Source organism: Crocodylus siamensis, chromosome 9 (genome assembly GCF_052110815.1).
Source record: "Crocodylus siamensis isolate JL-2025a chromosome 9, ASM5211081v1, whole genome shotgun sequence".
Classification (NCBI taxonomy): Eukaryota; Metazoa; Chordata; order Crocodylia; family Crocodylidae; genus Crocodylus; species Crocodylus siamensis.
Genome location: NC_143403.1, coordinates 55,390,413 through 55,416,804, shown reverse-complemented (window position 1 = coordinate 55,416,804; position 26,392 = coordinate 55,390,413). Strand labels below are relative to the sequence as shown.

The 26,392-nt window shown below is 42.9% G+C and overlaps 1 protein-coding gene across 3 annotated transcripts in view; it reads right to left on the bottom strand.

The window, feature by feature from the left end:
• Positions 1-2,799: 2,799 nt before the first annotated feature.
• The window catches only part of RNF10 (ring finger protein 10), a 28,756-nt gene continuing 5,163 nt past the window's right edge, over positions 2,800-26,392 (bottom strand). Inside the window, exons 2-17 of one of the 3 annotated variants that reach the window (XM_090063889.1) lie at positions 22,324-22,526; positions 21,086-21,285; positions 19,806-19,896; positions 17,438-17,622; positions 17,221-17,357; positions 15,291-15,451; positions 14,508-14,636; positions 14,031-14,292; positions 13,322-13,455; positions 11,582-11,699; positions 11,101-11,202; positions 7,609-7,746; positions 6,721-6,818; positions 6,325-6,385; positions 6,011-6,169; positions 2,800-4,040 (exon numbers count right to left, since the gene is read on the bottom strand). In XM_090063889.1, the coding sequence (XP_089920015.1) occupies positions 3,967-4,040; positions 6,011-6,169; positions 6,325-6,385; positions 6,721-6,818; positions 7,609-7,746; positions 11,101-11,202; positions 11,582-11,699; positions 13,322-13,455; positions 14,031-14,292; positions 14,508-14,636; positions 15,291-15,451; positions 17,221-17,357; positions 17,438-17,622; positions 19,806-19,896; positions 21,086-21,285; positions 22,324-22,526 (2,252 nt within the window). In that variant the 3' untranslated portion in view covers positions 2,800-3,966. Of the gene's footprint in view, positions 4,044-6,010; positions 6,170-6,324; positions 6,386-6,720; positions 6,819-7,608; positions 7,747-11,100; positions 11,203-11,581; positions 11,700-13,321; positions 13,456-14,030; positions 14,293-14,507; positions 14,637-15,290; positions 15,452-17,220; positions 17,358-17,437; positions 17,623-19,805; positions 19,897-21,085; positions 21,286-22,323; positions 22,527-26,392 lie in introns of all 3 variants that reach the window. The other 2 variants (XM_090063888.1, XM_090063890.1) reach the window with 2 other exon arrangements.

Here is a 26,392-nt window from a genome sequence, read left to right as displayed (position 1 = left end):
GAAAATGGTAAGCTATGAAGCTTTCCTCCACTTACAGTGGGGAGGGAGAGATTAGTAGGATACCATACAATCTTACTTAGGGTGTTCAGACAATTTTGAACACCTTCATTCCTGGATGAGGGAGTTCAGGTTCCCCCTTGAAGAAGGGGGAAAGTAAAGGACTATTGGCTTTCAACCAGCTGGCTTGTTTTTAGTATTCAGACAAGCATCAATATACGTTTTAAAAATCCAGAAAACTCTCTCTGAAGAGAAAGCAGAATCTACTTTGGTACTCACAGGGATTTTTTGGGGGGAGAAGAGGAGAGAAGACTAGTCTCACTTAAGGCAGAATGCATAGTTATCCAGTATCCCTAGGACTAGTTATTTACATCATCCATTATGTTTCATCATTCTAGGCAAAAGCTTTACTGCAATTCAGCTAGTGGGCTTAAAGCCTCAGCTGTTTTGAAACCCAACATCTCATGCAAGCTAGACATAAGAGCTCCTGGCTGCAAACCTTCTAGCATACCTGTGAATGTTAATAAAAAGTGAGCTTGATTTGTAAGCCTTTCCCTTGTGTGGAAAGAACTTTCAGAGTAGATGTGAGGCACCTTTTAAAACTAACTAAATATTTTAGTGAGGAGGAATTTTAGGTATTTACAGAAGTGGGGTTTAACTTGCAGTATCTCAAGTTATACTACGACTCCCTCTACAGTTGACTTCATGGTCACACTTGTTTATTTGGTGTGTTTTTGGGGTTTGTCAAAAAGCTTCTTAACACCCAACACTGATTTAGTTCTTCCACCAAAACAGGCAGCATAGACAAAACTACCCTATAGCTAGTTTCTCCTCAAACACCCTGAGGAAAGAATAGGAGAAAAACGTTTGCCTTACAAGATGGGGATGGCACGATGCAGGAGATCTCTGCACTATGAAAGCTGTTGGGCCTCAATTTTGTAAAGTTACTTTCAAAGAAATTTTAGCTTTGTACTTTTTTGCTTCTTCATGAAGCCATACAATTTCTGAAAAACAGCATTTTAACATCAGGAAAAAAAATAAGAGAGACAGATAAAACCATTTTATTTGGACAGCCTTACCTAAATTTAAGGCATTTGTAATTTAAAGACTTTCACCCCAATCCCCTGCCCTTCAGTGTCTGGACTGATTATTAGGGACCTACTTAATTCACAAGTTTTTGCAGTAACTGCAAAAACTAGTGTTACCTGTGATTGCCAGGAAATACTCCATGTGCAATGATTTTCCTGGGAAATCCAACCCAATAAAACCCCACAGTGTAGTATTCATATAAAGTTTTAGAATCTCTCAGTTCTTACTGCAATACTCAAACAATGCAGTAATCCCTGCAGCTACTCAGGTGCTTCAGACTGACTGCTTTGGTAGAGGCCCCACCCTCACTGCAATCAGCAGCAAGAAGTGGGGCCTCCAGGAAATACCCATGAAATTGGGCCTTCATGCCATAAGCAGACCACAAAAATAGTTGTCTTGCTATGAGTTAAATAGATCCCTACTGTTTACCCTTGCTTAAAAAACTCAGCTTGCCTTAAACCTATTTTATAGCTTCATTCAAGCTTTATGTGAGGGAAGTAGGGGAGTCAAAAGGAATGCTGGCTTTGTTACTTGTATGCAGTGTCAGCCATATAGATAGCAGATCCTTAAGAGAGCAGAAAGTTTGACTGATTTAAGTGAAACTAGCTGAAACCTACAATACATTTGCAATTAAATTTTTATTGCAAAAGTATTTCTTTAGATACAAGACTTTTAGTTATTTTGAGTGAATACTTCAATGGAAACAAAACTTCTCACCCTCAGACTACATAAAGCTGTCCATGTGTAAAACACAGGCTTAGGAATATAAATATATATTATGTCAAGTCTGACCTTGTGACTTATCTGTGACACTAAACAAGAGGGCCCTTGTACACATGAGGAAATTGCCCTTTTTTTAGCAATTTGTGTAATAGTTTATATGTTCAGTGGTGTATTTCAATTTAAATGACTTCATGTAGCAAACTAAAACACCTCATGTATTTTAGTTTGCTGTGTAACAAATTACAGCGATATTCCTCATGTGTACAAAGCCCCTATATGGAAAAGGTGGTGGGGATGGTGCACAGGGTGCTGGAAGCCTGGGAGTGCTTGAGGAAGCTCAGGCTTGGTGGGCTTTTAGTGCCCCATGCACCATCCTTGTTGCTTTCTCCAGCTGCCAGTACACCTAGCTGCCCTCATGGGGCAGCCAGTCTGTTGCTCAGTAGTCCCAGGCAGTGTGTGGGGTACTGGAAGTCCACCAAGCCTAAGCTCCTCTGCCCTGTTGGATCTGGTGGGTGCTGCCTGTAAGCTGGGGCTGCACCTGCACAACTGGTACCTTGCTTAGGGGGCACTGCTGCTGTGGAGGGAAGCACTGGGTCCTCCTGCAGCTCAGGGGCTGCACAACCCAGTGGCAGCTTGCACAGGCAAGCTCTGCTGGGGGGCGGGGGGGGGGGAAGCAGAGAAGAACGGGAGTGTTCTTGTCTTTAAGGGAGCTGGTACAGAACAACAGATTTGTATGAACAGAGCCCCAAGGAGACTGGCCTGGGAATATGGGGAGCTGAGGCTCCTGTGTCACCTACAATAAAACACACTTATTCCATCTCTCCAGAGCACTCAGATTGGCTACTGAAACAACCATTGTTGTTGGCTGCTGAGACCAGAGTGCTGTAGCCAGAATAAGCGGATTTTTATAATAGCTAGATATCAGAGTTGATTTGGAATGGACATTCAAGGTAGTGAGGTAGAATATAGCAGAAGAGACTCAAGCACCAGTTCTATGTGTGCATATGATTTATTGCAACTGTTTGCCTTCGCTGGTACGTTACACCTATGGTTCATTTTAGTCAACAAAAATCCACACCACTTAACTCATTAGCTTCAAATCAAACCACAAGCAGTGTAGAAAGACTGCTCAAGTAAAGAAAAAGAAAGGGAGTAGGTGGAAAGAGGCATGTTTATAGTAAGATGTGCCCAGTAGAGTCCAATGTATGCCCACAAACCAAGCAGATGCAGGCCTGTGTCCTGAAAGAAACAGATCTTGGTTCCTTGCTATGGGGTTATTTTTCTGAAACCTGCAGATACAGTGTCACTTGTTCCTCTAGTTTGAGACCAGCTAGGTCTCAAAACCCCACCAAGCCTCATCATTCAGAATTCTAGGAACAATTATTGCAAATCATGCAAGCACACAGACTCTAGCATATAAGGACTAGAGAACCACAGTTTCCCTCACCCAGGTTGAAGTACTCCAAACTGTAAGCTAGGATGGTCTCCTCTAACAAGCATCCCTGTCATCCTCTTTGATGAAGGGATTCTAGTATGAGTTGCCATTTGAGCCAAGTTACTGAGTACTGCTTCATTCACCTCACCTCTAAATCCCTAAAAGCCAGAAGAATTAAACTGAAGGATTTATTACTGTTTAGAAAGGCAAGAACAACAGATAACCCTATTGCTCGTTTCCAGTGTGAGGCAAACAGCAACTGCTACAAGGATGATGTTTCTTTTCAGCTTTGCTGAAAGCTACACCACTGCCATGTCTAGTCTACTGGACTTCTTTCTTCCCATGCATGTTCATACGCAGGTTCTCAGCCTCTTCACTGAGGCAGCATATTGCACCACTCTGGCAGTGCCATAGACAGCTGTAAACGCATTTGAACTGGGTATTAGGCCAGAAGAACTGACTTGGCACAGACTGGAAGCCTTGGCTAAATGGTTTTCCAGGTTCAGTGTTTCTCAATACTTTATTCAATTGGTTTAGACCAAAATAATCTGGAAAAATATTTTCTCTCCTTACTGCGATATAAGTTTCCACAGATTCCCCCCCTCAAGCCCCAGAAACAGATTAAATCTGTTCAAACTTAAATACTTAAACTATAGCAGCAAAACAAAAAGCAAAATGAAAAGAAAAACCAAGAGGAGAGAAAACTTCTCTGGGACAGCATATCACTTTGTGTGAACAACTGAGGTGCTGAAGAGCAGCTTCTGCTTCTGCTTCTTTCTTTTCTTGCCTCCCTTTTCTTCTGTAAGAAAGAAGACAGTAAAGTTAAGGGATTTTGCTTCTACTTAAGCCATTTAATTGATTTAACAAATAGAGGAGGGAGTAATTTTAGAGGTATTATGTACAGAACACTATTTCTATTAGTATGGAAATCTGTTACACAAGCATCCAGTGCCACAGGGTTTAACTTCAGAACTTATGATTTTTATTTCTTCAAGTACTGGGAACTATGATTACTGGTCCTTACAGCTGTCAGTAGTAACCCAGATGCCTGAGGAGTTCTCTCTTTTTGACCTGGACTTGAAAAATATGGATGGCTTTTACTGGTTACTAAAAACAACAGGAGATTGAGGAGGTACATAAATCCCTAACTGGAGATGAACTGTCCCACTGTCTATCAAAATAGTGTCATTTCCACCAAGTTCACATGTGTTAGGAGGTAGAACACAGATGCCTTTCTTCCCCACACACAAATCTTCAGTGCAACATTGCACTGCACTGTGCTGCTATCAAACTTACAAATTCTAAAATTGAGCATAGCAACCAAGGATTACTGCATCTAGTCAGTTCATCTTTAAAAGCCTTTATCTGAATTCATCTGAGATGTCTTCATACCTTCAGTGATTCTGCAGAGTTCCAGATGTCCCAAAACCTTTGGGCAAGTTCAGGTTCATCTTGCCACATTACACACAAATTCTTGGCCATACAGAGAGCCCACAGACTATGCTAAAATAGTGCATCATAAGGTCCTAGTTTTCTCCGTTTACAAAATCCCAAATTCTCAGATAAAAAACCCCCCCAACTAAATCTGCATTTTTTCCATGATTAAAAATGAAACACCACTATATATAGGTATCAGTTGAACACAGTGTTTTATTGATATGCTTACAATTTTAAAGCAACTTGGAAGCCTGCCAGAACCTCAAATCATTATAATAAAATAAATTCTAAATACCTATATATTTTAGTATGCAAGTTCGTATTTTTGGTTTTGTTGGGTTTTTGTTTTGTTTTTTTTAAGTCAAAGAAAGTCAGAGCTCCTCCTGCCCCCTTCACTTAGCAGGTTGCGAGTCTAGCTGCGGGTTGTTCCCCCCACACTCTGCTGCTTTGTGACACTGAGCAGATCTGATACGCTGATGTGTTGCCCTTGTCTATGCCAGCACCCCACACTCTGAAGCCTCAGCCCTGCTGACATCCCTCACTCCTGGCCTACAGCCACTGGGGCTGCTGACACCCCTCCCAGCCCCACCAGTGTGAAGAAGGGAGTGGGCATGTGGGGAGCACATGCCCCCTTGTGCCATGTTGTCTATGCCTTCCCTGCCCCCACAACACTTCACCTGTGTGCCCCTCCATCCTGCCCCCAACTTACCTAGGAGCTGTGGGAGCTGGTCTCCACTGCTGCTTGGGTGCAGCTGCACTCATGCACAGGGCTCCCTCTGCCTCCAAAATTACCCTCCCCCACTCCTCCAGCCCCTTACAGGCTGGAACTCAGCCTGCCCTCAAGGGGAAACCCAGTTTTCTGCATTCTTTAAAAGTAGAAAATCCACATTTTTCTGCAGTGAACCAAAGACTTGGATCCCCCAATCATGATGGGTCATATACGAGGTGCAATTCACAACTGTCATTTCTAGAGATGGCAAACGATGGCTTCTAGCAACAACTATACTTACAAAATCCTGAACTGCTGTGGCTGCTGCAACAACTTAGGCAGCTGTTTTAAGTGACAGGAGCCTTGTTGAGGCAGTTCAGAAACAGCTCTGCAACCTCAAGTTGTTCAGAACTCTGGTGGTGTGAGTTAGAACTGTCCCTGACTTGCCATTTACACTGCTAACAGAATACAGATAACTTATGCCAGCATTATACCATGCTTGCAGTGGGGAAAAAACTCCAGCCAGCAGAGGCTTTTATAACCTCTACAATGGAAGGTAGAACCTTCTCTCCCTATAAAGGCTGCTGCATGTCACCTAAAAAAGCTCATCATATCCTTACCAGAGAGAGGATTAGATGTGGATGGCTTGTCCAGTTTAAGGAAGGCAGCCTCAATAGCCTGACTAAAAGAATTTTGAAAGCTGGGCACAGGAATCCGGTCAGAGTTGTCACTCTCTCCATCACTATCCACTGGAGCAGGAGGGGCAAGAGTATTTTCCTCTGGGGGGGGGGGGAAAAAAAAAAAAATCATCCTTACTACAAAGGCACAAACAGAAAAGCTGAACAGGCCTCAGCTATACAGAAGTGCTTTTCAACCTGAAGTAAGAGCTTTAAAAGACCTCAAGATGGAAGGATGGTTAGAAGGGTTTCTTTACCTTTTTTCTTTGGAGCAGATTTTGGCCATATTTCTGGCTTTGCTTTTCCAGCCCTCAGCATCTACCAAGAGGAAAAAAAAGAAAAAAGAAAAAAGAAGTGTGAATACCAGAAATCTGACCAGGCTTCATCTACTGGAATTCCCTCCCACACTTCCATTCACATGGAATTACAAATAGCCTAGATTTGTTAGTATAATCACTTTGGAGACAGAATATAGGACTTTAGTAATCTTTGGCAAATCCATAAAAACATTCGACTCAACCAAGGGGTGTATTCCCCCTGCTCTTAAGGCCTCCTATAGGGATTGCATGCTTCATACCACTTGGGGAACAGCAAGTAAGGTAAGTCAGTAGAATGTTCTCTTGCACATACTACATTAAGGGAGCTGGATTTACCTGAGCAAAGGAGGGGAAAGGAGACTCTTCTTCCAAGCTCCCACAGAGTGATGGGCTGACCAGGCTGGCAGCTGGTAACAGTGTAGTAGGGACAAACTCTACAGAGACAGGAGGAAAAAAAAAAAGTTCATAAGAGATCCAGTTACATTAGCAAAGTTTCATGTTAGTATGACTGAGGAGAAAGGGGAACCAGCCAAATCAAAAATCCAGCAAGACCCACTATCTTCAGTTTACCTTGTTCACATTTTGATATTTCAGTCCTCCCCACACCACACTCGCTTAATCCCCTGATATTTAAACATGTTCCTGACTATACCTGGAAGTTTTTCTATAGGGAGATTTCTACTAGAAATTTAAAAGAGGACCCCAGGAATTTTGGGAAGGAGATCCCAAATAAAGTATTACAGGTGGTAAATTTACTGGACTTGATCCTACTGAACACTACATAAAAGTGCCACATTTTCCTATATAAAAATAAAAAGGCAGCATAATCCAGAGAAAGGAGAAACCAAATGGTTGTTCTCCAAAAGGTAGGGCTATAGTGACAACATTCCCACCCCTCTGTGGGTGCATATTTGGGAAGGAATCCATTATTCTTTAAAATGGTTCTTTTCCCTTCTAAGGCTTCTTAGAAGTGGGATGACAATGCAATCCTCATATTGTTCCCAGAGTACAGGACAAGACAGAGTAGAAGAAAGGCAGAGGAGGGAAAAAAAAGGAAAAGGCATTTGATCCTCCATTTTCAGATGCTGACCTTCTGAAGTTCACCACTACAGCAGTCCAAAACTAGCAGTAATGGCCAATCTAACTTTGCCCCCTAAGCAGTCGAGTCATTGTTCCCCAAGGCATCAGTTCATCTGCCATTTATGACTTCTCACAAATGCTCACCTGTCTCAGATACAGGACTTCTGCCAAGAGGAGGAAGTAAAAAAGGACTCTGGTTATCATTGCTGATGGACTCTCCCAAGCAAGAGCTGAAGGCAGGGAACTGTTGCAGATTCTCTAGAGCAATGTGGACCTCTGGATCTAGGGCAAAAGCCATGAACAAGATTTAAAAAAAAAAAAAAGAGAACATAAGGGTTAGTCTACAAGCATCAAAAGTTGTCCCATGGACAGAGATTATAGTCTCTTCCCTGGTAGAAAGGTTTAGTGATCTTGTGACTTCATCTTCTACCCTGAGAGGCTCAAAACAAGCCTCACTGCTAGGCACATATAGATACCTGTGCAAATGTCTGCTCCTTCTGCAACTTTACTTAAAAGGGAGACTCTAAGACACAGGACCCAAGTACCCTATGAGCTACTTGGATATCCCTTTTTCATGGCAATTCTCCAGTGTCCCACAACTCTTGTACATCTAAGTTGTATAGAGCTATTTTAACAGGGAATTTTCTGTATAATATTTATTTGATTTATGCATCACCTTTATCAAAACCACTCAGGGCATCTTGCAATAAGAAAAACAGAACAAACTTAAAAAGAATGGTGACAAAAGAAAACATCTTAAAAAGGGAACTAACATATTTTTTGAGCTGACAAGCAAGTGACAATGACTTCCTACACCTTTTGCCAAGTGGACTTGGCATACTGATGGTACTTGTAGAAGGTTGCTCTCTGCTGACCTTGGGGATCATGATGGTGTACAAAGGAAGAAGGTGATCCCTTAGGTTCATAGGGCCCAGACTGCTTAAGGCCTCGTAAGTCAAAGCCAGGACCCTGAATTGCACCAGGAATGCTACTGGGAACCAGTACAGTCTCTGGGGCACTGGAGTTATGCATTCCTGACAATCCACCCGTCAGAAGGCAAGCCACTGCATTCTGTACCAGCTGCAGCTTTCAGATGGTTTGCAAAGACAGCAGTCCATTGTAGAACTTAGAACTCATCATAGAAATCTAACTTCTAGATTACAAGGGCATAGATCAGTGTTTCTCAACCCATGGGTCATTACCCGAAAGTAGGTCACAGGAATATTTGAAAGGGTCATGAACAAACCTGGATAAACAAACTATAAAAATGAATTCTCCTTTAAAGGAGAAAAAATGGGGGGTGGGGGGGACTTGTGGCTTTTCCCCATACAGGAAGGCAGAGACACAGCCTGCTTGGGCCCCCCCATACACCTCCATGCCCCACACACTGGGGGGCTGGGACTTGGGGGCAGCAGGTCAGAAGTGAGGGGAAGAACTAGGTCAGGACTGCCCACTGATGTTTACATATGGGTCCCAATAAAAAAAGGCTGAGAACCACTAGCATAGATGATGGTCAGATCGGAGTTTGAAAGAAAGGTTCACATCAAATGGAGTTGGTAAAACTCCTAGCCACAACTACCACCTAAAGATCTAGGTGCAGCAAAGAATCCATAAGCACTCCAAGGCTGTGAATTTGACTGACAAGGAGGTAAAACCCCAATGACAGGCGTCTCAGTCCTCTTTAAGTCAACTGATCTGCTTACCATCATCACCTCTATCTGGTCTGGATTCAATTTCAACTGGTTCACATACGCTTAGTCCCTGGCTGCTGCTAAGCACTGGGAAAGGACTGAGACTGCAGGGCCAGGGTCAGAAAAGGAGGAGAGGTTCATGAGTCAAAATGTCCATATTGATCGAACCTTGTTCTCTGCACAAGTTTTACCCAGTGGCCTCATGTACACACAGAAGCAGCAAGGGCAATAAGATACGAGCCCTGGAGGACCCTGCGTAAAAGTTTCAAAGACTTGGCCCTCATCACTATGGGAACTCCCCTGCTAGGAAAGAGTGGAACCAATTTAGAGTGGTCCCATGAATACCCACCTTCATGGTCAATTGTATCAGAGGCTGCTGAAAAATTAAGATCAGCGGGGCACAAATTCCCTTTGTCAATCTTCAGGTGAAGAGCAAAAACCAAGGCAGTCTCTGTGTCAAGACGAAAGCCAGACTGACAAGGATCCAGGAAACCTATGGCATCCAGATGTTCCTTGGAGCTGTCAGACGACTATCCAATGATGCTCCCCCAAAAAGCAGCTTGAGACAGGGCCATGGGGCAGGGAAGGTCAGCACCAAGTGAAGGCTTCTTGAGCAGGGGCCAGACAATGGCAGACTTAGGAGCATCCAGTATCAGTGCCATCCTTCAGAAGGGCAGGATCGCTAGCAGTGACTCTGGTTTCCACCTTCCACCCAATAGCTTTTCCAAGCCAGGATAGGCACGGGCCAAGTTCACAGCTGGGTCACCCTCAGACACAGCACATCCTTCATAATCAGCAGGCAATAGCAAGGGGCAGATCCAGAGGGCTGCAATGGTACAGCTGCACCCCTCTGATTCCTGCTCTACCCAAAGTTTAAAGCCACCTGCCTGGGAAGGCCAGTGACACTTCTATTCAGGTTGATGCAGGACTCAACTGACTTCAGGGCTCACTGCCATCTCCCCAGTTCCTGCCATTTTTCTCTCCATACCACAGGTGTTAATGACCCTTTATCATTCTAATGGTCTTGAGTCCCACTATTCAAACTGTCCTTTATTCTGCAAATTTTGTTGCGTTAGCCATCCCAGGTTTCTCTCTTCATGAGATGTCCCACACCATATGTACCCCCTTATCAAAATCCTAGGCCTGCCCATGGCAACAACGAATTTAAAACAAGCCATAATAGGATGAGACCAGAATTCCTCAGCTCCAGGAGCTGACTCTGCAGCAAATGTGGTGGCCCTCAAGCCATGCCAGGTACAGGAAACTGTTTGCAAAACAGCCAGTAAAATTTATCAGACAGAAGACGACTCAGATTCCACACAGATACAAGCCGGATTAACTAGGCCATTCACCACCTGGAAGAGCTGTGCCAGATGACACTTTGCAAATGCAATGGAAAAGAAAAAACATTTCTTGGCCACCACTATTACCACACCATAGTCGTTTAAGACCAATGCTACAATTCAGGTTCAGAGCCACCTGCTTAGGTGCCTCATCTCCTTTATATAATCAGTGGTGACTTGTGTCCCTGCAGCAGTGGGAGCAGAAGCCTGGGTGCCATGATGTCTGTGGCCAAGGTCAGCATGCAATTCCACAGATCAGTGGGCTATCACCACAGTAGCAGTCAAGGTTAGTGGGAGGGTCTCCTAGGGCTCTAAAATCCCTTGTGTAGAACAGTTATTTGATGACCTGCTCAACTCCTACAAAAGGAGTAGGCTTGCTATTGTATACTGGCAGGGTCACAGGCGAGTGATTTAACACATACTAGTTAAGTCTCAAAAAACAAAAAACGTGTCCCCCCTGCCCCAAAAAAACCCAACAAACCCAAACCACAACAAAAACAAAAAAAAGACCCCAACTCAGATTTAACCTTACCATATTAACTAATCAATAACCTCCTCAGCATTTGAGAAGTAAACCTACTCATTGTATGCAAGAGACTTACACTTGCCCTGCTTTTTGTTCTCCTCCATCTCAATTCTGCGTTCCCGACGTCGCTCATCACGAGCTTTCTTCTGTCGCAGACGTTTCCTCTTTTCAAGGTCATCTAACAGATGCACAGATCATTGGTTATCAGGTAAAAGTTAGTGCTGGGTAAAGTGTCTTATTTAGGGAGCTACATATTTCCAATTCATTGAGACACCCTTGAAAGAGCAAATGCAGTTTCCATGTTCTCCTGAAGACTGATCTTTCTTAACTACTGTCTAATCTTCTACCTCATACTTCCTTTATTCTGCACAGAAACAAAATGTCTACATTATGGAACACCTCAAAACTTGTTTAGAGCCTGCATAGGGCAATTCCTAGTTCCAGCCAGCCCAATTCCAAACAGCTACTATGGCACAAATGCACAATGGTCATTCGTGTTTTTAATCTCTCTGACCTCCTGGCTGCAAAAACAAGCACTACTTTTCCCAAGCACTAACCTGAAAACATCTCTAGGGTTTCCTTGGAAAGGATGGGAGTCTTCAGAGCCAGTTCACAAATGCTGAATTCGCAGGTGAGAGGCAAGTGACATAGGTAACGATGACGCTGTCTTATATCCTACAAGGACAGAATAGAGGTCTCTACTAAGCCAGAACCCAGAGTAAGTGCCTCTCCCCTCCCCACCACAAAGTCACTTGCATTCCAGGTTGTACTGTAACCCTCATCCCTGCACAAAAACATGTTCCCAAACAAACAAAACGCATCCAACAGGCTTAAGTATGTCTCTAATACATCTCTTTGTGGTGAAGAAGTGAGTAAGCCATCAGATCCAGGAACATCTGGCCTCTGCTACAGCACCAATGTAGAAAGCTACCCTTTACCACCTTCACTGGGGTTTTTTTCTTTTGTTTTTCAAAAATCAGTTCTGTATGGTGCACACCTTTGAATGTTACCATCCTGACTTATTCTGCATGGCTTCTTTCTGTTCTTCCTACCTCTAGTTTCAAACTATGGATCAGCAATTTTAGTTCTTCCAATTTTTTTTGCCCAGGTTCCTTGCCTTTGTGTACAAAAACTTTCAGGTTGCTGGCCTTGGTTTCCTAGTTGGATTAGCCCTTTCATTAACTCAAATCTCCTACCTGTCCTCTGCTCTGTTAGGATTTTTCTTTTTTCTTGCTCACTATCCACCTGCATCCACTGAACTGATACTTCAAATACTCTTTAAAAGGTACCTCCAAGAGCTGCAGCAAGCGGATCCCAACTCCACCCCCACCAGAGAAAGAGAGCTCCAGCAAGTATTGGAGAGTGTTTGACAATCACTTCAGATGCTCTTTCCTATCAGTATCTTACCTACCACCATCAGGGTGGATTTGATTTAAATCACTGGTCAAGAAGCCTCAATTTAATCATCATCTTCTACAAAAAGTGCATTCTTGCTTGATATCCTTTATTCATTTAACTTCTTGAAGCTTTGCACTTTCAGATAAAAGGTAAGGGCATGACTGTGTACACAAACTTGTAGAGATGCAATAGGGCTGATGGGTGGGTAATGTGACAGGTCTGTTATCTCTCATCTCCATATACTGCTGTTAACAAGGATGTTATCTCTGGAGACAACAAACTCTCCCTAAGCATGAAGAAGGGTGTTTGTGCCAAAGAGCTTGCAAAGAACAATTTTTCCAACTATTTAGTTGGTCTAATAAAAGATACCACATCTACCCAAAGAACTTTGTCTAGCTATGATCTCGACACAAATTCACAGTTGGAGAACTGAAACTAAGCATCATAGCAACATTTAATGGGATCTTATAGACTGAGCACTGAGTTCTGTTGGGTAGAGTGGTTTTCTTTAATCTTTACTAATCTATAGAGGAACTTCTGGAAGCCCCATCAGATTGGGCCCCTAATACAGTCCATGGCTTGTTGTGACCCATTTATCAAACTTCTAAAAAGGTTACATGAATATATTGTCTGAAATAGTATATAATTAGAAGTTATAATCCCTAGTCCATGATAATATCTTTGAGCTTTAACATATCTTAAATTAAAACTATCTTTATAGTTTTTTAAAGCATCTTAAAAAGATAATTAAATTAAAAAAAAATCTGATTTAAATAAAAAAATTCCAATTTTTTTTGTGTGTGTGTTGATATTTTATCTACCCTCTCTACCATTAAAATTCACCACTGTCCTCCCCAGGCAAGAATCCATGATTAAAAAGGGAAAGCTGAAACAGTTACCTCTGTCATGGAGTAGCCAGCTATCTCTACTACAGCTGCAGTAATCTTCTCTGGACTCTTCTCCAGGCTGCCATACTCACGAACAAGACAGCGAACATTCACAGGGTGAAGGTACATGCACTGTCCATCCTCCGCTGGGAAATAAAAGATTTACTAGTCATAGTACAGTGCAGTACTGGTTACAGTAAGGTTGCTTACAGATGTTTAAAAAAAAGTGGCACTTTAAACTCCACATGCCCCCACATAAAGCCCAGTGCATGCCCAGAAGAGGCAGTGTTAGTTGGACCCGGCTTGCCCAACATCTGTATAAACTGGGTGCTATAGTGGGGCTTTTTGGGCACTTTTATCTAATAGACTATTAAATAAGCTTTAGATAAAAAAGTGCCAAAAAACCCACTGAAGTGCACAATTTCCATAGATGCTGCAGAGCTGGGTTGAACTAACCCGCTGCTTCTTCCAGTAAAGCATGTATTGTTGTGTCATCCCCCCTGCCCCTTAGTCATTTCTTCACCTGCTAACTTTTCACTGCATACTCTTCTTCCAACTCTTCATTTCAGGCATCAATGATAAAGTTCAGATGCCTTTCTTTGAAAAAGTCTATTTTTAATACAATTCAACAAGTTTGTAAGTCTGCTGAAGCTATAAGGGTCCTTCTGTGACATTTCTGGAAAACGCTTCTCCCCTTGACTGCACACTGCACCATACTAACCTTGGTAGAAATAATAAAAAGGAGAGTTGCTCAGATGTCCACTGGTAGTTGCATATTTAGTTTTCTGACAGTTAGTTTCAGCTGGACTGCTCTCTGTTATACTATTCACATCTGGTATGTCCATAGTGCCCACTTCAGGTACATTCCCCTCATCCATCACTCCCTCTCCTGCTTCTGTAGGAAGCAGAAAGGAGCTTGCAGAATCGACAGAGGAAGCTTCCACTATTTCTTCATCAAATGCAGATAAATATTCTAGAACACACTGTTAGAACAGAAAAAGCAACATACAAATTATTATTCATGCCATGTCGCCCCATTTAGAATTTCTAGTACACAAGCTTTCCAAAGGAAACTTATATATACACCACATACCCACCCACCCACCCACACCCCACAGCTGTCCTTATACTACAGTAAGGAGGCAGATTCAACCACGGTTAGCATCTGTTCGAGAGGGAAGGGAAGAAGACCACCCACCTTTGTCTCCTGGGAAACTGGAAACTCTATGGTCTCAGAACCCTCTAGGGTCAATTCCTCTACAGCTGCTGTGGCTCCTGCAATGTCACAGTCTTTAATCTGGTCAGGAGAGAGGGCAATCTCTCGCTCCTACAGGCCCCCCAAAGAAAGACAACAGGTTTGCTTCAGTTTTGTATTACACCAAAAGAATTGTCACTACAAAAAAAAAAACAATGGCAAAACTATACACGCGCTGCTAGTCTTTCCCCCCTACATTTCACAATAGCCATAGAATGGTATTCTCCATTACAGAGAGTGGTCATTAGATGACAGAAGGAAGTGTGGCCTCCACAAGCCATCTTCTACATACTTGAAATTCTCTCAAAACAGGACATCATACACGTTTGAAAACAGGCATTTTAAGAAGGCAAGAGAACTAGAGAGTTAGCTATGCCCGAGATAAGGAAATCATAACTTCCTCTACTGAGAAGTTTCCACCACTATCTCTATGATAAGGACCACATTCAAAAGCTGATGGTACTGTGTGGAGTACATTTCTGTCTGGGTTTGGGACTTATGTGGTTACTCCTTTCCAGGATTTACATAGTTGCTTAATGCCTGGTGGTGCTGTGAGCAATACCAAGGTACCACATTACTGATATTTGCCACAGAAACTGAATGATCATATGACTACAAACAACTCCCTTTGTCAAATCTTCTGAAGCAGCTGTTAACTGGATGCCTCATTTCATTCAAGAAAATGAATGTCACCATTAAGATGCCCCACAGAAAGGAGCATCTCACCTTCAGTTCCTGGATAGCTGCCTCAATGAAGCAGGCCTCAGAAGTGTGTTTCTCCTCCTCATACTGTCGTAGCAACGCTGCTTTCTCTTCCAGGATCACCCACTGCAGCACTTGCTCCCTGGAGGCCAGAAGCAACTTAGAGTATTGGCTGTGTTGTTCATCTGACCGAGAAAGAATATCCAGTAAGGTATCTTTTGTTGGCATGTCATTTTACAAGTTTCAAGTTAAAACTCTGATAATTACAGCCGAGTTAATCTCCTAGTGGTCCAGCCCACAAAAATAAGAGTTACTTGTAACCACAATTATAGATGAACACTGCATTTTCTTATTCATGGAATGCATTACCAAGTGCAATCGAGACAAGGGAACCTTCTCATGGGAGTTCCTATTAAGGGTGATCCTGTACACCTTCTGCCAAGCAGGGCTATGAAGAGATTTACCCCACTACTGCCTAAGTTCATTCCCCACCAGCTCCTCATTTAGGATGTTACAGGACTTTTCAAAGAAGAAAGCTTGTGGAAGACAGTAAAAAAACAAAAACAAAAAAAAAAACTGTGCAGAGTTCATTTTTAAGTTCTCTGGATACAAACAAGTAGCCCCCACCCTGAATATCCCTACCTATGGTATAATTTGGTAGGCTGTACTCAATGAATGAGGGAAAGGAAGGAAGATGATCAAGTCCTAAGTGAACTAGGATTGCAAAACTGTATAGTCCTGACCCAAGTGATACAGAAACCCCAAAATCCAAGAAACAGCATGATACTATACAAACATAGGCTATAAGAGCTACCATTGTGTTTTTTTTCTGTAGAGGGTGTTTTACTGTTAAGAGGAAGGAATCGCTCCAATTTGCATACATGCACATCTCCCCCTACCTCAAAAGTTTTCTGACTAGGAAAGAGTTGAAAAACAGGCCTGTGATGTTTAGTCCTATTAATACTAAGATTCGGCTTAGTAGTGTAGAGATGTGCAACTTTTTAATGTGCTGGAACTGTAGGCATTCAGAGCCTAAACTGACCTTTTCCCCTTAATGTGGCTCCTTGAGTGACATCAACCAAGCAGTTCCATGGCCAAAATAGTTTGAAACCTCCTCCTATCCTCCTTGAATGCTCATGGGGCAAACAGCCATGGTTAGAACACCTCAAAGAATGACAATCCCCACCAAGACCAAAGATCTAGTATGCATGTCAGATGCTTGGAAAAACCCTTGACAGAGACAAGTACCATCTTCACTTCTGGTAGAAAGCTTCTCTATAAAATTATTTTGTATTGACATGCTACTACCTCATAAAAGAAACTGAGCAGTGACACTTAAAGGCACAACCATTGAGAACCAAAGTTAGTGTCTATCTGTGGCTACAAGTGGATAAAGGAGCATCATCCCCTTTTATCTCTTTTCACTTTCAGAGCATTCTGGGACCTGGAGGCGAGGGGCATGTATGAAGTGAGAGCACATCTTGAAGCAGGTGACAGTCTCAAATAAAACCTGACATGGGCTACAGAATAAAATCAAACCTAAAGATCATTCACTGTGCTGAACCCTGGGTTGGGAGGAAAGCTGAGGAGACGTACCAAGAGGAAAAAAAGTGACATCTGTACTGGCAATCTGGCATCTGTGAAATGCACTATTCCAACGCTGGATCTATTACTGAGTTGGAAGGGCTTTACAACACAGTAACCTGAATCAGTGTATTGCATCCCATCAATTCAAGTTTTAGGGAATGGCACTGTAGGCTTAACAGTTTCACTATATCAGTTCAACTGATATAGTAAGTTCAGTTTCTCCAGCTATTAAACCCCTATCCTTAAATGGGATTATCATCTGCCACATCTGAAGAGAGTGGCAAAGAAAGTCTCAGCTTCCGCATCCAAATTTCCTAGTTAGACACAGAGCCAGGAGTTCAAAGTAACAATCTTCAAAAATACTCACCTCCAAGGTGAATAGGCTGTACTACTTTCATCCACTTGGATTTAGGTAATGCTATCAAGACACCTTTCTCTCGTCTCATCAGCTGCATTGTAATGGTGTCACCAATTGCATACTGGCGTGTTTCCATAGCAACAACACTGCAATGCAGGGAGGAGATTAGTAACAAAAAATTAACATTAAGAAGAGTTGAGGTATTTAAATGCTCCTTAAGTCTTACCTCTTGAGATCCTTTTTATGAACAGATCCATAACAGATAGGACATTTGCTCCAAGCCTTCTCACTCAGGGAGAGATAATGCAGGATACATGCCCAGCAGAAGATATGCCCACAGCGGGTGATCTTTGCTGCAGTAGGTGGATACAGGCATATTGGGCAGGAGGGCACTTCATGGCTACAAATTCGCTGAAAGAGCAGAAGAAAACAGTTGCTAAGACTATAGATTAAAACAAATCACAGAATTTCCTAGAGGATGAAAGCATTTAGACTAGACATGGGGCAGGCAAAGTATGGCCCACTGGTGGGCAGGCAGGCAGGGAAGTCACTGGGGAAAGACAGCAGTGGCAGGCTAAGAGGGTGGGCAGGGACAGGCTACTCCTGCTGCATTCTGCAGTTCCAGCATTGAAGCCAACAGGTGCCCAACCAGACCGGCCAGCTCTGCCATGCAGCTCCCAGCTGCAACACTGGGACCACAGAACCCAGCAGGAGCCAGCCCAGGCCCCACAGTTCCCAGCTGGCACCTGCTGCTACCTCTATTGTGGGGGCCACATGCCTGTAGCTCCAGCACTTGCACCAAGGGAAGCCCCGTGCTGGAGACTGCCGCCTTCCCCACCCCCTACTGTGCAGGTCCCCGGACTCCGCTTGCTGTGGAGGGAGCCCCAGAACCTGCAGAGTCCAGCATGGAGTCCCATGCAAGTGTGGAAGCTGTGGGCACACAGTGCAGAGCCCCTGTGACAGAAACAGGCAGGCAGACTGTGCTCCTTCCCCCACATGCAGCACTGGCCAGAACTGTGTCCTGCCAGGCACCAGTGACTGCACTGGGCACGAGCTCCCCGAGCCCCTGCCTGCTTTGCTGTCGGCAGCAGGGGCCGTGAGCCATCTGGGGGAGTTCCCACCCACCCTCACCTCACACCCTGCCCCCCATATATACACACCCCAACATACTTTATTTCCGCACCCCCAACACAAGCCCCCCACCTACCACATGCACTATAAGAGACTTTATTTTTGAGTTATCATGCAATCCCTTCTATATACAGCACACAAACACAAATCATGACAAATATTTTTTGTAATAAAATTAAAAATGTTTTAATAGGTGTTTGACTTCTAGTGTATGATTTTTTTTTCCTGGTTCTAAGATGGTAACCCCACCACTCCCAAAAGGAGTACTTCCAGGGGCAAGGGGAGGGACTTCCAGTGACAAAGGTAAGGGTTAGGGGTGAAACATCCAGTCCCAAGATGGTGACCAGGGGACAAGGCACCTGTCAAGGGGCAGGGCTACCCATTCAGTACTCAACAGGTCACTACATTTCGTTAAAGTAGCCCTCCAGCCAAAATAATTGCCTGTCCCTGGACTAGACCCACCTGAACCTTTTCAAAAGAGCAGGAAGACTAGCTGGAAACCCGCCCCCCCACCCAATCTGCACATAAATCACACTGTGGAACCATCCACCTGGCATTTATTGCTGAACAGGACTGTTTATCATTGATTTAAATGTTTTCTTGCGACAGCGCTGACATCTCTGGAGATACTACCAGTGAATACACAAAAACCTAGTTTTGCAGGAAAGGATTTCTTGGGGATTCCTCACTTCACAACCAGGCTGTTTTATGTCTGCTGTGTCCAACAGGAACTTGAAGTCCAAGGCCAGGTAGGGAAAAGGAGGATTTATACAATTCTGGTCTGTGGGTGGGAAGAGCGAGCAAACATTTCAATTTGTCTAGTTGTCATTAATAGATTAGATAGGTGCTGCTTTAGGTTTTCAAGATCTATTTAGACTATAGCAGAGTGTGTATGTGGACGTTTCCACAGAAGCACTACTCAACAATGAGAAGAACAAACATACTTCCACTCCAAATACACAGCCTACGTCACAGACCAAGATTAGCTTTCTGAAAAACTGTCTTCTTGCTCTGGGTGGGAACCTAGGCTGCTTCAACTAGCTAAAAAATGGCCACCCATGCACAGAATAACAATTTTTACAGGCATTCTAAACAGTATGTTTCTATTAATTCTATCCCTGTCAGATAAAGGTAATATTGGGGGGGGGGGGGGATTTTAAGCACAGAACCAAGAAAAAGCATTAGGAACACTCAACATTCCTGATCACCTTTCACACTAAAAGCAAAGAGGATTATCAAAATGTCCCTCATAACAGGCTCTGGCCTTCCTCTTGTCACATACAGAATATTTCACAATTCATTCCCTATCAGATTCTCCCGTCACTCACAATCTGTAAAGGAATAAACCTGACAGCATCTCAGCGTTACATGTCAGAGATAACCAGTTAGAGGCACCTTTTGTACACTGGCGAGCTAAAGAAATTATGATCAGAAATTTTTTAAACCAGCCCTTCACTACTGACCACTTGCTCCACGAAGTCCCAGTTGACCAAGGTATCTGGGTCAGCAAAATGGACTGTGTAGTCCTGATCTTCAGACACCACAAACTGGCAGCTGAAAGGGAGACAAAACCAAAATAAGACAAGCTACTCTACTCCAGTTGTCTCTAGGCAATGGCAGAGGTGACCCTTAGATTAGATTTCTCAAGAGCAAGAATAACCTTTAGGAACAATACCTAAAGGGCTCTTAGCACAGACACTTCTTACTTAGGAGAAGAGACTTGGTAACTATTGACCATGGCCAGCTGGATGCAGTCAGCAAATCCCAACAGGTTTGAGTTGACATTCAAGGAATGTCGAGGCCATAGGAATATCCAAGTGCTTGTATCTAATGGCAGTTGAGGCAAGCTAGCTGAAGCACAAACTAAATTGAGGAAAACTCAAAAAAAAAAAAAAAAAAAGAACCAATGCAGACAATAGAGCCAGGTGCTCATCAAGGATAACACAAAGCAGGAAACTACATTCCTAGAGAGAGTTTGAGATCTTTGTATAGAGATTCATTCTGATAACAGAAAGTCAAAATTACTGCTTACTAAAGTAATACAAAAAGATAATACTAGGAGTTTGGCAATAATTTAGGTAATGTTCAAATAAGGAAATATTGGAAGTTTCCCAAATTACAGAGGATGTTTACGCTATTAATTAGCAAATGAATTCTGTTTCTTATTAAACTGATAGTCAGCAATTATGAACAGATACAGAATGCATACACATTGTTATGGGTGTAAATTTTTGGTCAGTAATCATTAAAAGTTAATGTTATCAATACTTATCTGTAGAGGTGACTTATATAGATACAATTTTAACAATCTGAAAACTTAATGGTTCAGAGAAACTCTGATCCTAGAGAAATCCATTCCTTGATCCCTCCATATACTAAAATACAAGTTTCTCCCTTCATGTAACAGATGTGCCTGTGAAATAAACTTACTCTTATTCCATTACAAGGGAAAGGTATTACAGACCCTCTCGACAACAGAAAACATTGAATTTTGCTATTAATGCCAAGCTATACAGAACAACATGTCACTATCTTCCTCCTTCACATCCCCCTATTTTCATAAATCAGAAAAAAGCTTCTCTTTTTACAAGCAACACCCTTCTATACATGCAAGGTAGCCATCATACCAACATGGTAGGAGTCAGAACTTCAGCTAGTTTTCAGACAGACTCACAGGAATTCAGAGTCATAAGTATATCATTCCCTGACCAAGCATCTTAAACCCCAATTAGCTTCCACTCACTTGGCCTGTAAGAAGAGCTCCTTGTTGAAGGGCTTATGTCCCCATTTATTTCTTTTCCCCCAGTTGCCAGGTCCATTCCCATCCAAGTGACCTCCTTGGCCACGGGGTTCAAAGGTGAAATTCAATAAGTGGTTCAGGTTAATCTTCTTGGGACCAGAAAATTGGGCAGGGCTGAACTCTGCCCGTTGAGCTTCTGCTACCTATGAGACAGCAATTTTCATTAGAATTCACAGAAAAAAAAAAACCTGACACACTACAGAGACATCAATATAAGGACAGATTAATTCCCCTCTGACAGATGCACAGTACCCACCTTCTCCCATTTCAGTTCTGCAAGACAAGTGCTGGTGCATTTGAAGTGCATGAGAATATTAAAGTTAGAACTGAATAATCTTTCCCCACCCATTATCCAAACAGAGGGAAGCAAAAAGAAAGCTATGCAATGAAAAGCAAACGCTGCCTTTCAAGAGAAAGCCCACTAGCTTGAAGCATAGTAATGTACATAATAAATGGATATTTTCAGAGTTAAAATAATCTTTTTTTTTTTTTTTTTTTTAAATCGGTATAATAAACTTCAGGATCATTCCAGAGAGCAGGTTACATAATGTATATGAAAATTAAGTAAAAACAAAGTTGACAGAATCTGAACTCAGAGTAATAATTGACAAAACCAGTGATGGAGACTAGTAAATTTTCATGTATTAACAAAAAAATTAAAAAAAAAAAAACCACCCACAAAAAAAAAAAACCCCCACAAAAAAACCCAGACACACACACACACACAGTCAGATGTGCCATAGGGGAAACACACCACTTACCTATGGGATATACCTGCGGCGGCATAACAGAATTCAGATTCTAGCTTGATCGCAACATGCCTCAACTGGTTATTTTCCCCAATGCTATTTCATAGCATGGAATTCAAACTACCAATGTGGTTGGACACAAAAACCTCAGACTTTTAGAAGTAGCACTTGTATAAATTATTTTGTGAAATATTTTTCCCCTAGATATATGTACCCACTCTTTAAATAGAATTTCCATTAGTTGTCCTTTATTTTTATTGTACAGCTAGACAAGCAGAGTCCAGTCCTCTTCTGTTTACACTCCACATGGCATCTCAGTAATGTTATCACCTTAGAGCTCCTTCCCTTCCCACCCCCCTATCTAGGTAGGTCAGAGCAATTCTTTTCATCTCAGGAAAGAAGGCCTTGTATACATGGCATTGCAATTCTCACCTCATCTCGTCTTCCACCATTACAAGAGCTAAAAAGTTTGCCACCGCCAGCACTGCCCCCCCTCTGAGGGGGCATCTTATTAAAAGTTTTGCTTTTCTGTGAATTGGAGCGACGGGACTGGCTGCAAAAGTTCTCATTTTTTGAATATGAAGTTTCTCTTTTACGATTGTAACGCTGTTTGGATCCATTTGCATTCTTTCCATCTGAAAGAAAGAGAGGCAAACTCGTGAGCTTTAACACAAAAAAAAAAAAGCATCACTTTTCTAGTGCCTTTAAACTTCTAAGACAATCACACTCATAGATGCTAGGGTCAGAAGAGACCTCAACAGATCACCAAGTCCAACCCCTGCCTAGGCAGGAAACAGTCCTAGGGTCAAATGACCCCAGACAGATGCCTATCCCCTACCTTGAGGGTCTTTAAGAGAAGGCTGGAGAGTACCACCTCCCTTGAGAAGCCCATTCCAAATTTTGGCCACCCTTACCATGAATAAATTTTTCCTGATATCTAGCTTAAATCTGATCTGTCAACAAATGCAGTTCTATACATCTCTATAGAAAGATGATAGTGGTACTTATGGATGAAATAGCACACACCAACTGCAGATGCTTCGTCAGCCTGATGAAGGGTATTTATACCCAAAAGCTTGCCAAGAAGAATTTTTCCAACTCTTTGAGTTGGTCTAATAAAAGATATCAGATTTACCCAAAGAACCTTGTCTGCCTATTGTACTTACTAAGACATGCACCACATTCATTGCCACTTAGAGCTCTTACATCAAGCAAAAAGTTAGGGACAATGTGGACGGATTGCTGAATCAACAATATTACTTGACCATTCTTGAGCCATTTACCTAAGCCAATAAAACACCAAGACCAGACACAGCTACCAGAACCCAAATCAGACACACCAAATCAAAAGCTAAATGAAATCCCAAAGGTCAGTTTTGATTTTCCTGACAGATACCTGTTAGTTCTTTATTCCATTCTCTGTAGATTTAGCTGATGACATTGTCAACATACTGTCCTGAACATATAAAAGGCACCAGACCTGCTTGTGTTTGTTTCCAAAGGTTTCACCTTGCTCACTCATTATGGCAGTGATGCCTTTGTTTTCTTTATGCCTTCTTCTAGCCCTCTGTAGACTTGCTTCTTAAAGCTCAAAAAAAGACTAATCCACTTTTACATTCCACCCTCCACCAGATCTTCCTGTCATTTAAATCTGTGCGCGCTAAGTTTCCCAAATCCTATTGTGACAGGGAGGCAAATCTCCCAGGCCCGGTCACCGTGCCAGCCCGTCCACCCATCTTTGGGCATACCACCTACCTTAACAGGGCATGACAGAAGAGTAACGAATTAAGATGGTAATTAGGCAAGAGGCTGCCCTTTGAATGCCCTGATGTAAAAGGGTGGTACCTACACAACTCCAACCTTTCCTTATTGTGTCCCATGCCTCGCAGATGTCATCCGTAAGTTGTGCTATGCTCTGGCTTGAGGCCGAGCCCCAACTCAGCACATTGTTAGGCTTCACTCATACTGCCCGCCTCTCAACAGGGCCTCTACCACTCTGCCCACTCTCACCAGGCCTCTTGCACTCTTGCCCCTCATGGGGCCACATCCACTCCACCCTCCTCCTTTGAGCAACCATGTAGGCCATCAGGCTTGTCTCTACACTCCTTGGCCAGCCCTGGCACAGCCTTTTGGGCCTCTCCCCTTATCTGCATGGCGGCCAGGCAGTTTGTCAAACACTGGAATAACTCTGCCCCTGGCCCTGCACTGGGTAACACAACCCACTGGTTCCCTAGTTGGGGCCAGGGGCATCCCTGGATCTGTGCTGGGCAGGCTGCAGCACTGTGCTGGGGGAGAGGGGGGTTATGGGTTGGGCTGCAGACACCCCAAGTTTTCCCATAGCCCCCTCCCATTGCTGCCACTGCCCACCCTGCAGATCTGCCCCCCATGCTCTCCTGGACAAGTGGCAGGAGCTGCTAGTTGAGCAGTGCGCAGCAGCGGGAGCCACTCCCCAGACGAGCCTCAGCTCTGTCCTGCCCTGCCCTGGCTGGGCAGTGCCTACCTGAGCCACAGCCTCACTCCTTCCCTCACCATGTGGGGTGTTGATCTGCCCCCTCCATCCCCCTTCCCTCCCCCATAACCACAACAGACTTACCAGTTGCGTGCTGCTAGGCTCTGCTCCTTGCTCCCCGAGTGCTTTGCTGCAGCTGCACACATGCACAAGCATTTAATCAGCCAAATCAAGCCAATTTCCAATATAGTAAATTTTCTTTATATCTGTGCCAATCCGATAATCAGACCAACATATCAGCGCACCTCTAGGAAGCAAGTCTTATACCACATATCCTATCTTCCCAGGGATGTTTTCTATGGACCCTGCATTAGGTTCTATTGGGCATCAATCAATCAATCAATCAACAAATAAAATAAAAATCAGAAAAGCAGCATCAGAACATAAGCCTGTATACAAACTTCTGTGATAACAAGAAGATTTTTAGCACCCCTACCCCCGCCTTTTTTTTTTTTTTTTTCCTTTTTTTGTTTTGCTTATACAGTTGCAAAGCCTACAGTCTCTGCAAGAGCCCAACAGCTTGGCTCCACTACTAGTGTTAAAACTAGCATCTCAATCATTACTTTTGCAGCTTTGGTAACCACAGCTTCCACTATTGCCCTTTCCTAGCAAGATTAAATATTCCTAACCAACATTCTGAACTCAACAGCACATTTCAAGTAAGGTGAATGTGAGCGTATTCACAATTAGTATAATTTTTCATTGAATATTTCATTTTTCTCTTCCTATGCTCACCAAAATAAGTTTGAGGAACATCAGAAAGGCTGTATGTACTCCTGCACGAGTTAAAAAAGCCACACACTAGTGTTGTGAAAGAGGGCATAATTGGTCTAAGGTTCTTTCTGGCAAGAGGTAACTACAGAGGTAGAAAACCACTGTTAGAACCATCACACTTTAGAGTAATATGGAAAAAGCTAGAAAGTTATACCAGCTTTCACAGTTCAACTTCCACTGAAGCCCATGTTAAAATCCTCTTTAGTTCTCTAAATTCTTAGGAAGTCACAGGTACCTCCCACTGGTCTGAAAGTATTGTTGTATGCTAGCATAGGATCTTCCACTTCACAATGATTTAAAGTTAAGACTAAAGCCATAGACCTATCAAATGATTTCTCTTTCTCCAGCAATTACAGAAATCACAGGGCAACTTTCCAAAAGTGATGCAACCATTTTGACACTGTTTACCAACAGAAAGGGTGACTTCCTCTGCCATTAAAAGCCTGAGCCTGGATATGTCTGAATTAATGGAGCTAACCAAGAGACTCATCTTTAAGATCTCAGCAGAAAACTCCTCCAAGTTATTACCACTGTTGTACATTTAAAAAAAAAAAAAAAAAAAAGTTTACTCTTGCAGCACACAGAAAGGCCACAGAAGTTAGTCTGACAGGGCAGGGAAAAAACAGCCTTATCAGAAGATGCACACCAGTTCCAGCCAAGTACCCTGGGTGTAACCAGGCCTGAGTCGGGATGATTTAGATAGACCTTTTATGCAGATTTCAGTAGAGGATAGGTTGTAGTTACACCAGTTGAACTAGGCTATGATCTCTGGACAGAATTAAAACTCAGACAAAAGACATGGGAAGGCAATTGGCTGTATTAACATTTACTAATTTCATCAGTTAACTTCATTACTAACTATATGGAGAAGCCAGATCATTTTTGCAGACTTAAGGTGGTTTGTGCTCAGTGCATTGTAATCACAAGCCTGTCTATATGAAACATGCACTATAAGGCCAGAGCAACTTTGAGTTTTTCCAACCCACGCTATCCCAGTCATTTTAAAAAGGCATGCTGCTTCTTGCACCTGCTAAGAAGCAATCTTTTATTGTATTTGGCACCAAGGAATTCCCCGTCTCAATATAGCTAAGTTATAGCTGAACAATACATTCCATGTGTCAGTATATTACATATGTCCATTCACTTAAGGCTCTCATCCACAGCCTTCAGATGTTTGTCCACTCATCACTACAACAGGTTGTACTTTACACGCATGGG